The 17,288-nt window shown below is 41.8% G+C and overlaps 1 protein-coding gene across 1 annotated transcript in view; it reads left to right on the forward strand.

Moving 5' to 3' along the window:
* The window catches only part of ush1c (Usher syndrome 1C), a 180,690-nt gene that overhangs the window by 51,901 nt on the left and 111,501 nt on the right, over positions 1-17,288 (forward strand). The window contains exons 6-8 of the mRNA XM_048607099.1: positions 7,850-7,958; positions 8,590-8,614; positions 15,338-15,395. Of these exons, the coding sequence (XP_048463056.1) occupies positions 7,850-7,958; positions 8,590-8,614; positions 15,338-15,395 (192 nt within the window). The remainder of the gene's footprint in view (positions 1-7,849; positions 7,959-8,589; positions 8,615-15,337; positions 15,396-17,288) is intronic.

Below are 17,288 nucleotides of genomic sequence, written 5' to 3' on the forward strand. Positions count from 1 at the left end.
TCTGAAGAAGGGTCCAGACCTGAAACGTCAGCTTTCCTGCTCTTCTGATGCTGCTTGGCCTGCTGCGTTCATCCAGCTCTACACTTTGTTATCTTATGATGATATATGTTGTACACATTACATAATATTATAAATATTGTCGCAATATTTAGAATGAATCATTTGCACGAGAGCAAAATTCAGTTGAAAACTGTTTCATTTGTTTGAGTTAGATGCTATTAATTTCCATTTTCCTGTACTTCTTGTTAAACTATGTTGCATGCTATTGGCTAGACATGGAGTTAAAACATTTGAACTTGCATCATTTAAATAGGCCACTCAAATCAAGCAGCCCATGACGGTGTTTACTTTCCAAAGAAATCTTCACAAGCTCTTAAGTCCATTTCTCTACCTGTTGGCCCTGCTCTGCAATAAATGCAACAAGTATCGCCTTAATTACTCCATTGTTATCAGCTTCATCCCCTGCACATTTGTTTCCAAACATTCTGATTCTTTCTGCATTATGGTTCTAATGGCTCGGCTGTTCTTCAGTTTGTCTGCAAAATGCCCATTGTTAGAATCCCTGTTGAGGTGGATAACTTTTACAAAGATAACTGAATTCCTAATGATTCACATAAAGCAAATGCAGGACAAGATTTCAATTTCAACATTATTACTGGGAAAAAAAATTAAAACCAACACTCAGTAAACATTATTTAGTAAACAACTGGTACTCTATACTACAGCAAAAATATCCCCCCTGTAACTTTTTAGCAAGACCAAACCATACAGTTATTCTGCTGAGGCAGTTTTTGAAGGAGCTTCTCTCATGTTATGGAGAAGTCCTGAACTCACAATCAGCAGTAAGACCAGCTCCTATGATCCTTCCCAACTCCCTGGGTATTAACTGCATGAATATTCCAGATTCCTTTGATTACTATCAATGTGGTCCTTCAACCAGCGAATGTCTTTCCTCTTGTTTTCTGCCTGATAGGCCACAGAAAAGACATGTTCCTCTCTGCTGACCACACGACCTGCAGCCTTTCTTCTCTCTGTGAGAACTCCCCGTTCTCTATCCCTTTTATGTCCGAAATCTGACAGCCTAAAAGTTTGTCCACAGCATCGTCCCCAATCTAGCCATATAATCATCTTATAAAACTTTACATTCGTGACACCATTCATTATTCATGAGTCTTGACAGTGGTAGTTTCATGCCATCAAGGTTCAGCCAGAGAGAGTGCACAGTAACTGTGTGGTGTAGTGGTTATCACATGTTGTCTAACACAGGAAAGGTCCGGTTTGAAACCGGGCAGGAACAGCGGCCCACCTTCATTAAGGGCAGCACAGTGGCTCAGTGGTTAGCACTGCTGCCTCACAGCGCCAGGGACCTGGGTTCAATCCCAGCCTCGGGCAACTGTCTGTGTGGAGTTTGCACGTTCTCCCTGTGTCTGTGTGGGTTTCTGCCGGGTGCTCTGGTTTCCTCCCACAGTCCAAAGATGTGCAGGCTAGGTGGATTAGCCATGCTAAATTACCCGTAGTGTTCAGGGGTGTGTAGGTTAGCTGCATTAGCCATGGGATATGTAGGGTCCCACAGGGAAAGAGTAGGGGGATGCCACTGGGTGGGATGCTCTTTGGAGGATCAGTGTGGACTTGTTAGGCCAAATGGCCTGTTTCCACACTTTAGGGATTCTATGGTAACAGAGTTATTTGCATTCTTGTCCTCACCCGATGTCCTCTAGGGTGCATTTTCCATTCACAGTTGTTAAACAGGCATTAAAACCCAAGTATTAAAATCATCTTCTGATGCGACCAGTTAGATTCCATGTAAACAGAGATTGTTCACCTGTATTACTCATGAAGACATCAGGAAGGATGATACTACTTTGAGCAGTTAATTTGGTCCTGTTTTTGGCCACTTATCTGAATCGTTATATGTGGCACAGCATGTAGGATTGACAGGACAAGCAAAGAACCTGGTCCCAGCAATTTGACAGTGCCAGAGTGCAGCTGTTACATGACTTACTGTCATAGGTCAAGTTGACTCAGTAGCTGGGACATTCAGGATCCTGCAGGGTTCCCAACACTGGGTTTGAAAGCAGTACAGGAAGTCGAGAAGGTAGCACTATTTTGACAGACAGCAAGACCCAGGGCAGTACTTTGCAGACTACAGCAGGCAGGCCTACTATCCTATTAAAGATGCTCATCCCCAAGACCTCCTGGCCCTATCAGAGGTATAGCACTGGAGGACAAGGCCACAGCAATGAGTGCGTACCAGGTACAAATTTTCCTTTTTTAAGCTCCAGTTAACATCATTTGTGCTTTTAGCCTGTATATTTTTTTGTTTTGCATTGCCATTTTAATCTTAATGTCATTTGTAGATTAGTTATCAACATCTGTCATCATGTGTCAAACCAGGCTGCAGTACACTGTACTCAAATGCCAGCATCCCACACATTCCCTCCCTTTTGTTCTGACCATGGACAAGAAATCTTGCCTCCAAGCTGGCCTCAACAAATCTTATCGTTCAGAGATAGTAGGAACTGCCGATGCTGGAGAATCTGAGATAACAAGGTGTAGAGCTGGATGAACACAGCTGGCCAAGCAGCATCAGAGGAGCAGGAAGGCTGACGTTTTGGGTCTAGACCCTTCTTCAGAAATGGGGGAGGGGAAGGGGGTTCTGAAATAAATAGGGAGAGAGGGGGAGGTGGATAGAAGATGGGTAAAGGAGAAGATAGGTGGAGAGGAGACAGACAGGTCAAGGAGGCGGGGTTGGAGCCAGTAAAGGTGAGTGTAGGTGGGGAGTTCGGGAGGGGATCAGTCAGTCCGGGGAGGACGGACAGGTCAAGGGGGCGGGATGAGGCTAGTAGGTAGGAGATGGAGGTGGGGCTTGAGGTGGGAGGAGGGGATAGGTGGGAGGAAGGACAGGTTAGGGAGGCAGGGACGAGCTGGGCTGGTTTTGGGATGCAGTAGGGGGAGGGGAGATTTTGAAGCTTGTGAAGTCCACATTGATACCATTGGGCTGCAGGGTTCCCAAGCGAAATATGAGATGCTGTTCCTGCAACCTTCGGGTGGCATCGTTGTGGCACTGCAGGAGGCCCAGGACGGACATGTCGTCTGAGGAATAGGAGGGGGAGTTGAAATGGTTCGCGACTGGGAGGTGCAGTTGTTTATTGCGAACCGAGTGTAGGTGTTCTGCAAAGCGGTCCCCGAGCCTCCGCTTGGTTTCCCCGATGTAGAGGAAGCCACACTGGGTACAGCGGATGCAGTATACCACATTGGCAGATGTGCAGGTGAACATCTGCTTGATGTGGAAAGTCTTCTTGGGGCCTGGGATGGGGGTGAGGGAGGAGGTATGGGGGCAGGTGTAGCACTTCCTGCGGTTGCAGGGAAAAGTGCCGGGTGTGGTGGAGCTGGAGGGGAGTGTGGAGCGGACAAGGGAGTCACGGAGAGAGTTGTCCCTCCGGAAAGCAGATAAGGGTGGGGAGGGAAAGGTGGTGGGGTCGGATTGCAGATGGCGGAAGTGTCGGAGGATGATGCGTTGGATCCGGAGGTTGGTGGGGTGGTACGTGAGGACGAGGGGGATTCTTTTTTGGTTCTTATTGCGTGGATGGGGTGTGAGGGATGAGGTGCAGGAGATGTGGGAGACACGGTTGAGGGCGTTCTCGACCACCGAGGGGGGGACGTTACGGTCCTTGAAAAACGAGGACAACTGAGATGTACGGGAGTGGAATGCCTCATCCTGGGAGCAGATGCGGCGGAGGCGAAGGAATTGGGAATAGAGGATATCATTTTTGCAGGAAGGTGGGTGGGAGGAGGAGTATTCTAGGTAGCTGTGGGAGTCGGTGGGCTTGAAATGAATATCGGTTTCTAGGTGGTTGCCCGATATGGAGACAGAGAGGTCCAGGAAGGGGAGAGAGGTGTTAGAGATGGTCCAGGTAAACTTAAGGTTGGGGTGGAAGGTGTTAGTGAAGTGGATGAACTGTTCGAGCTCCTCGTGGGAGCACGAGGCGGCGCCGATACAGTCATCAATGTAACGGAGGACGAGGTGGGGTTTAGGGCCGGTGTAGGTACGGAAGAGGGATTGTTCCACGTAACCTACAAAGAGGCAGGCGTAGCTTGGGCCCATGCGGGTACCCATGGCTACCCCCTTTGTCTGTAGGAAGTGGGAGGAATTGAAAGAGAAGTTGTTGAGTGTGAGGACGAGTTCGGCTGAGCGGATGAGGGTATCAGTGGATGGGGACTGGTCGGGCCTGCGGGACAGGAAGAAGCGGAGGGCCTTGAGGCCATCTGCATGGGGAATGCAGGTGTAGAGGGACTGGATGTCCATGGTAAAGATGAGGTGTTGGGGACCGGGGAATTGGAAGTTCTGGAGGAGGTGGAGGGCGTGGGTGGTGTCACGGACATAGGTAGGGAGTTCCTGGACCAAGGGGGAGAAAATGGAGTCTCGATAGAAGTTGTTTTAATCAATCTTGAGTCCAACAGGCTTTAAAGCATCTAAACAGGAAATGAAGTGTTGTTCCTCCAGGTTGAGTTGAGTTTCGTTGGAAAAACTATACCGGTGATATATCAGGGCAAAAATGCTAGCATGGGAGCAAGGGGGTTTATTGGAATGCCGAGCAACTGGAAGGTCAGAGTCAGTTGTACAGACAGAGCAAGCAGTCACCCAGTCTGTGCTAGATATCACCAATGTAACGGCGATCTCATCGTGAGCAGCAAATACAGTAGACAGATTGAAAGAAGTATAATTAAGGCATTGCTTTGGGGCCTTGGACACTGAGGGGGGAGCAGAGGTGAATGGGCAAGTGTTACACTTTCTGGAATTTCGTGAGAAGGTGCTATAGGAGAGTGAGGAATTGTTCGGAGTGATGGAAGAGTGCACCAGGGTGTCACGGAGGGAACAGTCCCTGTGGAATACTGACAGTGGAGGGGACGGGGAAGATATATTTGGTGGTGGCGTTCAGCTGGAGGTGCCATGAATGGTGGAGAATGATCCTTTGAATGCGGAGACTGGTGGGCAAGGTTCCCTGTAAGCTGCAGGGCTGCACCAAGGCTCTGTGCATGTCAATCAGTGTGCTAACACATTAACTTACAGGTTCTCCAGCTGCCACTTTATAATGGACCTCGGAGATCTGTGCAGCAGCCAAAGAAATTAGAGGGAAAGTAACTGGTGCGGTGGAAAGAGAGGACAAGGAGAACCCTGTGAAGGCTGAGGATGTAGGGCATTTCGGAGGCAGCCCGGTGGAAGGTGGCATCATCAGAACAGACGCAACAGCAACAGAGAAACCAGGAATAGAGTCCTTACAGCAGGCAGGGTGTGAGGAAGTTTGGTTATGGTACCTCTGACAGTCAATAATAGATATTGGTGCACAGCCTATGGAAACAAATGGAAACAGAGAAATCGAGAAAGGGTAGGGAAAAGTCAGAGATGGACCAAGTGACAGTGAGAGAAGGATGGAAATTCTTGGCGAAACTAATGATTTAACTCACATTATCTCCAAATAGAAAGGTTCAAAACCACTCATCCAGTTTGGTGTCTCTCAAATAATCATCTCAAGATTCATGGTGTTCGGCATAATTTTTCCACTAAATGGCATAGCTACCGAGACTTGCTCATTTAAGAGAATTTATTTTACAACAAGCCATCTAAAATTGTTTGTTACTCTAAACAGATGTTAATTTCAACACAACCAAACATCCTACTTGAGGGTTTTACTTTACACCGTCCCTTAAGTCAGCATTTGATCTTCTGGAACCAGTCTAAAGTAATTCTCAGCTCCCAAAGCATTACATCATTCCTTTCCTTTTCCAGCTTGTTGACCTTTAACCCCAGAACTGTCTTACACTTTTCCTGGAGCACTATATAATGTCTCCTTATTTCAAGAAAATTGTAAATGTATTAGAGTACTTCAGAGAAGGTTTATTTGACTAATTCCTGAAATAGAGTGATTGTCTTATGAGAGATGTTTTGATAAGTTAGGCTCGTATCTGCTGGATTTCAGAAATGTAGGAAGTAACTTGATTGAAACATATAAGGTACTGAGGGATTTTAGAAGACTGGATATGGATTGAATGTTTCCTTTTGTGGGAGAATCCAAAACTTGGGGTCACTGTTTAAAGATAAAGGGTTATCCGTTTAAGAAAATTAGGAGAAACTTTTACTCTAAGATGAATCTTTAGAACTCTTCCTCAAAAGGTTGTGGAGCAGAGTCTTTGATTATTTTTAAAGCAGAATTAGTTAAATTCTTACAAACTGGGGAGTGGGGGTGGTGTGAAACGTTATGAGGGTAGGCAGGAATGTGGTGCAGTCAGATCAGATCTTATTGACTGGTAAGGCAGGCTGAAGGAACAGAGTAGTTTATTCCTATGTACAGAAGTAATTAAATTTCACAAACAATTTACTTTGTTCTCATGGTGGATTTGCAATTTTAACATAAGATCCAAGCATTTTATGTATTCTTCTACTCTTCCTCCAAAATAATAATTCCTTCTTTCTCTCATCATTTAGCACAGTATATTTGTAGTTCTTGTTGAAAGATCTCTGACAGCTGATTTTCACTGTCAAGAAACAAATTGGATTTTGGACTGAAATTCTGGGGAGGGGAGAGGATTGTGAAGGAAAGATGGTGGTGAGCTGATGGACCTAAAAGAATGTCATGCTGTTGCCGTTGCCTAATTGTGTGCTTTCCACCTCTCATTGGGAAGGAGATTTCACCCTCTGGAGCTGTTCTGCATTACCCTCAACAACTCTTTCCATTGCCACTTTAAAAAAACTCCAGCCTGTTAAGCACAGTTTTCCTTTAGGAAATCCACATTGGCTTTCCTTAATTAACTCACGCTTGTCCATAAGACAACTAATTTTGTCCCGAATTCTTGTTTCTAGAAGTTTCTCCATCACTGGAGTTAAACTGACTGGCATGGGGTTGCTGAGCTTATCTTGACAACATGTTTTGGACTTGTTCTTCCTCTGTATCTTCATATTCATTATATAACCTTCGCATTAGCTCCTCCCTTTCCCATCACCTCGTCGGTCTCATCAAAAGTCAGAACTTTGCTTTTTGAATGACCTACTCGAACATTACATCTCACCATATCTTGTTCCACTTGCAAAAATAATGAAAGAACTGCGGAGGCTGTATAAATCAGAAACAAAAAGCAGAAGTTGCTGAAAAAGCTCAGCAGGTCTGGCAGCATCTGTGAAGAGAAAGCGGAGTTAATGTTTCAGGTCTGGTAACCCTTCCTCAGAGTTCTGAAAAAGGGTTACCAGACCTGAAATGTTAACTCTGATTTCTCTTCACAGAGGCTGCCAGACCTGCTGAGCTTTTCCAGCAAGTTCTGTTTTTGTTCCTTCACTCAGCTCATTCTCGACTCTCCACTGACTTGTCCATCTCTCATCTCTTGCCCCATATTGTAAAGAAAAATAGGTGCACTCGCATTCGACATATTTTTCCCTACCTTTTACTTGACAAGTTCTCTCCCTATCTGTTTTCCACAATGATATCTTTATGCCTTCAAAGTTCAATTCGCTTATATTGTAAACAAAACAAATTTGAGCGTGAACAGTCCAGTGGTTGAGCCTGGAACCTGGAACCTTCCCAGTCTAGGGTTCAGGTACAATCAGCAGAAACACAGAAAGCGGGAAAAACAAAATTTCTTAACAAAGTGCAGAAAGGCCAAAAACAAGGACAGGGTAGGGGAATATAGTTAAATGAATCATACTGAATCATGACCTAAATACATGTAAGGTAAGTTTTTTCTTAGAATTACAGAAGTTGGGTCAGAGACTTCAAAATAGCTGGGATATTACACATACAAACAATGAGTTTTGTTCTGACTTGGTACTCCAATTTCCTTTTAATATGTTTTTTTCCAGCTTGGAGATGAGATTGTTCGGATAAATGGTCACTCAATAGTATCTTGCACCCATGAGGAAGTGATAAACCTAATCCGCACTAAAAAGACTGTCTCTCTGAAAGTCAGACGTAAGTGTGTAAGCGTTTATAATCAAGCTAAAACAGTTACTATGGAGAATAAAATCAGGTCTCGTATTGTTTATGCAATATGAGATTGCTAATCAAAATTTAAAAATCAGAGTTTTCAATTATAAATCCTCGCAAAGCTGTTAAATTCATTGTGCATATTTTGTTAAAATAATGTTTTTTAATTTGGTAGGTCATTTTTGAGGAAAGATTATGCCAATCTTCCTTATTGCCACTGAAGAATATTTTGAAACTGCTGCAATGTGGGCAAACACACATACTTAGATGTGTATTCAATTATTTTTTGCGTGTGTTCTTGTATGGTTGTTGAGTGGAAGCAATACATTTTCTCTCAGAACTTATGAGCAATTATTTTGGAAAAACTGTGTGTCCTGTAGTTCTAATGAAACTCATTCAATTATTGTATAGATGCTGGAATAGCACCTAATTCTAATAGCATTTTCCTCCTTTCTGTTGCGGTAATATAAAACCAAAGGACAGGGAAAACATATACACTAAAACATGTCTTTTGGTTTGATCTTTCCATCCATTCTAACATTTCCTTCTGAGTACTTAAAATTCATTACTGGTGACAGTCCAGACACTGTTAATCATGTCTCTGCTTTTTTTTCAGATGTTGGAATGATTCCAGTTAAAAGGTGAGGTGTTTATTTAAAAGACTGTATGTCAGAAATGTCTGAATATCTGTACAGTAGTTAGTTAAATGCACTTACATTGGTTTACTGCACAAAATAGACTCACCAGCAATTTTAGCTTATCCAGTTTAAATGTAACTGCTTGCAAAACATGAAGAATGTAATTCCAGATATATATGCCACCCACAAGAGCAGTTCACTTAGTTTTCTCTCATCACCTGAGCCTTTTGTCGTTGAACTTATTGGCCAAATGGGAAGTTTAATTAACTGTGCTGGAGCTTCTTCCTTTAGGGCATATTGTTGCCAATTTGTACTTGTCAAATGTATTTTTCCTTTTATGATTGATCTTCAAATTATTTCTGTATTGGCTTCCATCAACTGAGAACATTCTGTTATCTGAATCTGAAAGTTATGGTTTAAGTACTTTGATGAATTTGCACATGTTACGTGAGCTGATGCTTCAGCTCATAACAGGCAGTGCTGCTTTTCAAATAAAAGGTCAATTGACCTCTTATCAGCCATCTTAGGTGAGTGATACAAGTTGATGGAAAGCTACCTTGACCAATGTTATTCCATTAATCATCACTAGCAGTTGAGCTTATCTGGTCATTCATTTGCTAATTGCAGGAGATTGCTGTGTGCAACTTTTGTCGGATTTAGATTTATAATTAGACAATCCACAGGAAAAGTCTGCATTTTGTTTTATCATGCAGTGTCCTTTTGAAGACCAACATAAATGGCAAAGTATTCTGAAAGAGAGAAATTGGTTTCCTGATTATCACATTCTTAGTTTCCAGAAATGCCTGTGTAATATTAGGTTACCATGCAGATGAAAGACTCAGAAGCAAAAAGATAAGTAGAAAATGAATGTCTGTGGTGGGATTCCAGCCAGCCTGGTATCAGGCAGCTCATAACATAGAGAATTTGTGTGTTAGTAGAATGTAATGTGAAGTGTGTGACTTTTCAAAGTATTTACAGTTTGGATTTTGAACTAGTATTATGTAGGTTTTGTTTTGTACGTGTAAGAAAGTTTAATGAATTGACTTTCCAGTATTTCTGGACCCATGATTCTGTTTTAACCAGTATGGGAAACAAAATTTCTGAGATGATAATGGGAATTTGTTTGCATTGGGAGAGCTTTGCGAGCGGAGTAGACATTGCACTCAGAAGAATCAGGAATTTTATTTCGCTCAGAGGAAAATCCCATGTCTTGGAAAACTTTTTGTATTCAGCTTGCAGAAGTCCTGGTAGAATCTAGAAGTATGAAACAGTTTCTTCTGAAGAGAGGAGATAGGTTACCTCAGTGTGTATGGACTTTGGCTTGAAAGTTCTAGATCAGAAGTGTTTGGTCAGAACTCTGAAAGTGTTATTCAAAATTGAGAAAGTTGAAGCTCAGTTATGTGGCTAATTAAGAAAGAGGCTACCAAACTAGCAAGACCAGAAGTTGAAAGAAACATTTAAGTCAAATCTAGAGATGTGATAGAGAAGGACATTCTTCTAGTGTTTGAATATTGTAATGTGATAGCGCTGAATAGATGGGATAATATTTACCATGTGTTTTGAAATCTCTTATATTGTGTTTTATGTAAGTAGATTGGTTTATTCTATTTTATCTTCATTTCTTTTGCACAATAAGCTTCTGTTTTATTGTTAAAATCACATTTGCAACACTGTGCAGTTGTATTTCAGTGAAAGACCACCTCATCACGAAGGGAAAAAAAATCTATCAAGCCAGTTTTCAGTCTGAGAATAACATCAGCTGGAATTATAACAATAAGAGACTCTTGCAGAATTTGAATTCACTGGACGAAACAGGGATCTGTATCTTCCTTTTTTAATGATGGGTATATGGTAGTCCTGCACATAAAATTGCTTTAAGGTCAGATTTATTGCATGGAATTTAAAGATAACTTTTAGCAATGTTTAAAGCTTTCTACGATTGGAAGATATAACAGTGGATTGTTTGAAATCTTTGATTAAAGCTGAATTTTAGTCAAATAATTTCATGTGATTAAGACAGGCATGACACAAGTTAGACATGCACCTTCTGTGAGTTTGGATAAGATACAGCTGCAGATGAATGCAAGTCAAGGGTCAAAATGATGACCAGAAATGTGAAAGATCCACATAGTGGATGCTGAGTGGGAAAGCTAAAATTTCACATTTGTATGGAAAGTAATGCAAGTGCTTGTAACTACTTGAAGCATTTTTTTTAATTTTAACAATTTAAAGTGAAACTTGTATTTTTATTTGAAGTATCCTTCACTGGGTAATTTATACTTGGCCTTGGTTGGTTTATTATAATAAGTTTTCAGCTGCCCTGCTTAATGTCATTTTATTTAAACATTATTTATTCTTTCGGGTATGATTTTTTAAATTTAACCTCATCTTTTTTTGTTTAAATATTGTTTTGTGTACATTTTCAGTGTCCGAGTTGTGTGTCACTATCACATGTTTGCATCATGTTTTCTTTAAATGCTGTTGATAAAGGGGGTGGAGAAGAGAGTTGAAAAGATTGTGAGTGTGCCCAGCACAAAGACAAAGTGAGTTCTAATGGTGATAAGGGAGTGATAATGTTGCAAGACAGATGTAAGTGAAGGAGTGAAAAAGGGAAAAAAAAATAGGTCTGCTCTGCTGAAAGCAAAGCCAACCAAGCACAAGGAAATCAGAGCCAGAGGTAAATTGGGGGATAATCAAAATGAAGAACAGAGGTCACACTCAAGTTGTTGAGTCCTGGAGAGTATAAAGTGTCTTAATAGAAAAGAAGGTGCCACTTCTGTAACTTGTATTGGCTTTCATTGAAACATTGTAGCAGGCCCAAGATGGAAATGTTAGCAAGGGAGCAAGATGGTTTATTATAATGGCAAAAAAACTGGAAGGTTGGTATCACAGAGCGCCGGGGTTTCTCAAAGCGGTAATCCAGTCTCCATTTGATCTCACCAACGTAATGGAGTCTACATTGTGAGCAATGGATATAGTTGAATAGATCGAAAGTACAAGTAAAACACTGCTTCTCCTGAAAGGTGTATTTTTGATCTTGGACAGGGAAAAGGGGAAAGAGCGTGTGTTGTGACTTCTGCGATTGCATGGAGAGATAAGGGAGTATTAGAAGTCTTGGAGGAGTGGACCACACTGTTGCAAAGGGAACAGACCCTGTGGGATGCTGACAGTGGACATAGGCTTGTCTGGGTCATAAGAACTATCCATGGCTCCCCACATGCCAAAGGATGTGTATTTCTGCTTGGCTGAGCTACCCTGCCCTACCTTACACTTTTTAAGTTACTTGATTTAATGTACCTTTTTTAATTACTTTAATCTTACTCCTATACTATTGACTAACTCTGGAGATGAGTGAAAAATAGAATTCTTTGCCCTTGCTCACAAATCAAGTCCCTTGCTTGTGACTGTACATTCTTTATTTCCCTGTGCTGGTTTAGAAATGTATGTTTTTCAGAATTACTGAAGATAAAATGCAGTCCAGAATAGCAGGTGTTCAATGATCAATCAGCTCTTCCTCTTTCCTCTAATGTCACACTTTGATCTTGTGACTTAATGACCATCTGACTATTGCTGATAAGAGGTAGGACTTCCATCCCATTGGAGAGGAGGTCCTGCCTCCAAAGGATGCTAAATAAGCAAATGGCCAGCCACTTCCTGGTTTCAGAAGTATCTCCAGGAGTGAGGGACATTACTGGAACTGCACCAACCAGAAGCTATACACCCAGATTGAAATATCAAGGGTGTTGACTGGTAATAGGGAGCATCTGTCTTTGAATGCTTGGTACACCAATGAATCCACACTGGGAAGAGACTGGTTACCTGCTCCAACTGTACGCAGGGATTCACTCAGCTATCCTATCTACTGAGACACCAGTGAACCTTACTGGTGAAAGGCCTTTTAAATGTTCAGACTGCAGGAAGTGCTGTAAAAGGCCTGGGGAATGGATGCACCACCAACGTATTCAAACTGACGAGAGACCATTCAAGTGCCCTTATTATGGGACTGGGTTCAGGCGATCTTCCTACGTCACTGTACACCAGTGGATTCACACAGGGAAGAGGCTGCTCTGAGTGTGTAGGCGGGTTCACTCAGTTAGCTCACCTACTGATGCACCAGCAAGCACATACTTGGGAGAGACCATTTACCTGCACTGACTGAGCGAAGAGATTCACTCAGCTTTCAAACCTACTGAGACACCGGTGGGTTCACCCTGAGTGACTGTTTAAATGCCCAGACTGTAGCGAGTTCTTTAAAAGTTCCAGGGAACTTATCTCCCATCAACATATTCACACTGACGGTCTGTTCAGATGCTGTCACAATGGGACTGTGTTCAGGTGATCATTTGAAGGGTCTTCTGACTTTTCCCCTGTTAAAGGTGCTTTGGACGAAGGCTACAGACTTGCCACAAATGCCATTTTATAGGCACTCCCTGCTTATCAACCCATTCCCAGGAATATGTCAAGCACAGCCCCAACTAATGCAGCAGCAGCATCCTGATTTTACTCGATATCAATTTGGATCTGATGGTACGCTGCTCAGTGACTTGCTTCCATACACTCAATTGCTTCCATTGAGTGTCCTTTCTGTTGTGCTTTGTTTTACTGTCAGTATATCTTTTCAAGACATGCTTGTGATACTGTCACCTTATCATAACATGACCTGAAGGTATAACAATTGCATCCTTCATCTTGGCCTGAGATGACTTGAAGCATAACAAACTACTGGAAGTATGTTGCTCAGTGCTCCCTGATGTAATAAACTGTTAGATTACTAGCACTGACATTCTTTATCTGAGTGGATTTAATGTGTGTATAAAATAGGAAAATGAAATACAAGTTTCAGGGATTCTTCAATACTATAATATCCATACCCAGTTTTTAATGTTACAGGAGATTAGAGAAATATTGCTACATCAGATAAAACACCTTGTTGGAGGCAAGCTCACAACTTATACCAGTGGTGGCTATTTACAAAGGACTCCAATGTTTTTGTGGTAGTTAAACCTGTAAAGAATTACATTGAAGAAAATAAAGCTTAAAAAGATCTCTTAAAAACAGTCTCAACATTAAAATGACTTGTCTGTACTGATATATTAATTGGTTCAGCTATTTTCTTTCTCTAAATTGCCTTAAAAATAAAATTAAAAACCTGTGTAACACCATCTGTGCTTTTTTTTAGCAGAATTTTTACCTACAGGTGGACACATGTCAAAATATGCACACAAACGCTGTACAGCGTTTCTTGATGTCTTTAAAGCACCTGGTACCAAGAGACATTTGGCATACATGTGCAGAAAATCTCATTAGAGGCCAAGCCAGACCCCAGAATAAAAACATGGGTAACCCAGAAGACAGTAAATCCTACAATACAAATGCAAACACATTGAGGTTCAGTCAACCAAAACAGAAAATTTCAGTAGATGACCAAGCTTTCCATATTGTTAATCTCTCACACCATGTCACTGGTATAAGAAAATCAGAAGCTTTAAAAACCAATAATGTCATATGTCTTAAAAAACAGGGTAACAGACTAAAAGCTAAAATCACCATGTGGGCTGGTGTAAACATATTAGCATTATGCATCCAAAAATTTGTGTGCCTCAGCACCCCTCAACATATAATGGATCACCAGTTCCATGCACTGGCAGAATTATACTGCAGTGCCAATAGACAAGCTCAGATCACTTTGAAGCATGATGTGGTATTGGAAGCACATTCCTCTATTTTAACCAAATAGCATAGTGTTAACCTAGACGGCTGTATGCCTGAGGAATGTAATGCTTTTAGATAATAGTTAATTGTAAAATCTGTAAATTTTCAACACCACAATATCCACAACCAGTTTCTTCTATTGTTGGCGATAACATAAGCGCTGCCACATCAGGTAAAACACTTTAAAGGTGGCAAACTTGCGCCATTTTAGTTACATTTTCAAACAGCATTTCTTCCCTCAAAATCTGAAAAGTATGTCAAATCCTAATTATAACATTATGGCAGCCAAAACGATTTTTATCCTCTTGTGTAATCACTTATTTTAGAGCAGTCACATTTGGTTAAGCTTCACATTTTCAGCTGCACCTCCAAATTGCTACTTGTGCAGCGTTCTTCTAATTATTCACGTGACCTGACCTTACAAAGCTGTGCAGTCAGCTCAATGTGAGTGCCTGGCAACCAGCCATTCCTGACAAGTTTTGCTGATACTGTAAAATTTAGATTATGTTATTCATAACATCTGAAATCTGACATTATATCCTTCAGAGTATTCCTTGAGAGTGTTTACAGCTTGTTTTGCAAGTTTTTATTTTTCAACGATTATTACTACCCTTCGTGCCTATGTAACAGTGTAACAAAGAAAATCATAATTGCTGTACACTTGCTCTAGCTTGATGAAGGAATGATCCAACAGTGATTGATTGCAGTAAATGCCAGTTGCATTGAGTATACAGTGCAGGTAAGAAATGAGAAAATCTAAAATTAAGATTATTTTTCAGTAGCTATGTATTTACCAGTCTGATCTTCTACTTCTCTCCTTAATTACTGGTGAATTAACAAGATTTGTGTCATTCAGTTACTGATAATTTGACAGGAGAGCAATGCTTTATGTTCCTAATTCCTGATTTGATAGCACACCAGTGACTTATCCTTTCTGCCACTGACAAGTTGATATGACAGCAGTAATGAAACACACTAGGCAGAGGTGAATAATGTTTCATTCTTTTTCTCTAGTTCTTCTGAGGAATCTTTGAAATGGCAATTTGTGGATCAGTTTGTGTCAGAATCTGGAGTAAGTCATGGAGCCTTTTCAATTGATATTTGTTCCTCTTCATTTTGTCGTCATCTTGGTAATATTTCACTGGGAGCTATTTGAAACTTCATTTCTATTTTCAATTTAAATTAGATCCACTTGTCGGCTGAAATGTTATGGCCTTTCCTGTGGCATGTTCAAAGTGGGAAGGGTCTTTTGTTAAGTGGAATGGTGGTATTCCTGAGCCCTGTCACCTTCCCGCCTCTGCCAGAATTAAGACCAAGCCAGACTTCCTGCACCAATGCCAATTGAAGCCCTAAAGTGCGCAATTCATGACTATTTAAGAGTCTCATCCCAGCGCAGGAGGTATTAAACCAGTGGTGGGTGGGCCCTCTCGACATGTGGCATGTATGACAGGTAAAACAACACATTTTCTGCGCAATCTCGCAAGGGGAGGCAATCCTTCATTCAAAGGCACTCAATGTCTGATCAAATGATACAATCCCTGCCCTTATTGCCAGGCCACACACACACACACACACACACACCCCTCTCCCTGGGAGCTTGACCTGCAGAGCCTCTCCTGCCATGACTTGACTGTGGCCTGGGTCACTCCTCGATTCTGGGCCTTTGGTAGGTGTTGTTCTACAACAGTCATGGCCTTCCCAGTGGTGGTGCTGTTCCAAAGATCTGCAGATCTCTGATTGGCCAGCATCCCACAATAGAGAGGATTTCCACCCTAAGGATTCTTGCTCCAATGCCTAAGTGGCACTTAACACTGGAGAGAGAGGAAATGAGTGTCTCCAGCCAGCAGGCAAAATCCCCAATGCTCCAAAAATACTAGCCTAAAATTAAACCATCTCTGTATTAATGAATGTGAGAAAATTTCTCACAAGTAGGAAGAACTGATGGTAACTTCATTGGCAAAATATAGAAGGCCCTACTTGAAATAATTTAATCACTTTAGAGCAAGTGTTTTTGTATTTAAAGAAGGTGAAGTGAGATAGTCTGTTAAATAACTGATGTGTATTTGGCTTTTTTTAATCACCAGTGTCACAGATTTTTTTCTGTATCAAAGTAACTACCATGGTTTATATTAGAATCATAGAATCCCTACAGTATGGAAACAGGCCCTTCAGCCTAACAAGTCCATGCCACCCCTCCGAAGAGCATCCCCCCCTGAACCATTCCCCTAATTTCCCATGTCTAACCCATCTAACCTAAACATCCCTGGACACTATGGGCAATTTAGCATGACCAATCCACCTACCCTGCACATCTTTGGACTGTGGGAGGGAACCGGAGCACCCGTAGGAAACGTACACAGACACGGGAAGAATGTGCAAACTCCACACAGACAGTCGCCTGAGGGTGGAATGGAACCCGGGTCCCTGGTGCTGTGAGGCAGCAGTACTAACCACTGAGCCACCCGAAAATTTACAATGGGATTTGTAACCTATTAAGTCAGCATGTCACCCTAAGAGTTACAATGCAAAATAATTTTGAAAATAATAGCACTCTCATACATTCATTTTTAATAGGTTATGGGCTCAGACTTGTAGCGATATGGTAGGACAGGCATTCTCTCTGGCACATTAATGACATTAACTGAGAATATGTGCTATGTTTACCTGCCATTAGACTTTTGTTGGGGGGGGAAATCCGCATCACCCACAGTGACCACTTATAAGGTTTTGGAGTAGATTTGTAGCTCGGGTTGTGGGTGTTGAGGTTGGTTGGCTCGCTGAGCTGGTTTGTTGTTTTGCAGACGTTTCATTACCGTGCTTGGTAACATCCTCAGTGCAGCCTCTGATGAAGCGTCGGTGTGTTTTCCTGCCTGGTTTTTAAACTCTGGGGTCCATTGCGATGGATTGCTTCACTTCCGGGTTTCCTCCGTAGTGGAATGTATATGGGGTCGAGTTCAATGTGTTT

Source organism: Rhincodon typus, chromosome 17 (assembly GCF_021869965.1).
Source record: "Rhincodon typus isolate 14 chromosome 17, sRhiTyp1.1, whole genome shotgun sequence".
NCBI lineage: Eukaryota > Metazoa > Chordata > Chondrichthyes > Orectolobiformes > Rhincodontidae > Rhincodon > Rhincodon typus.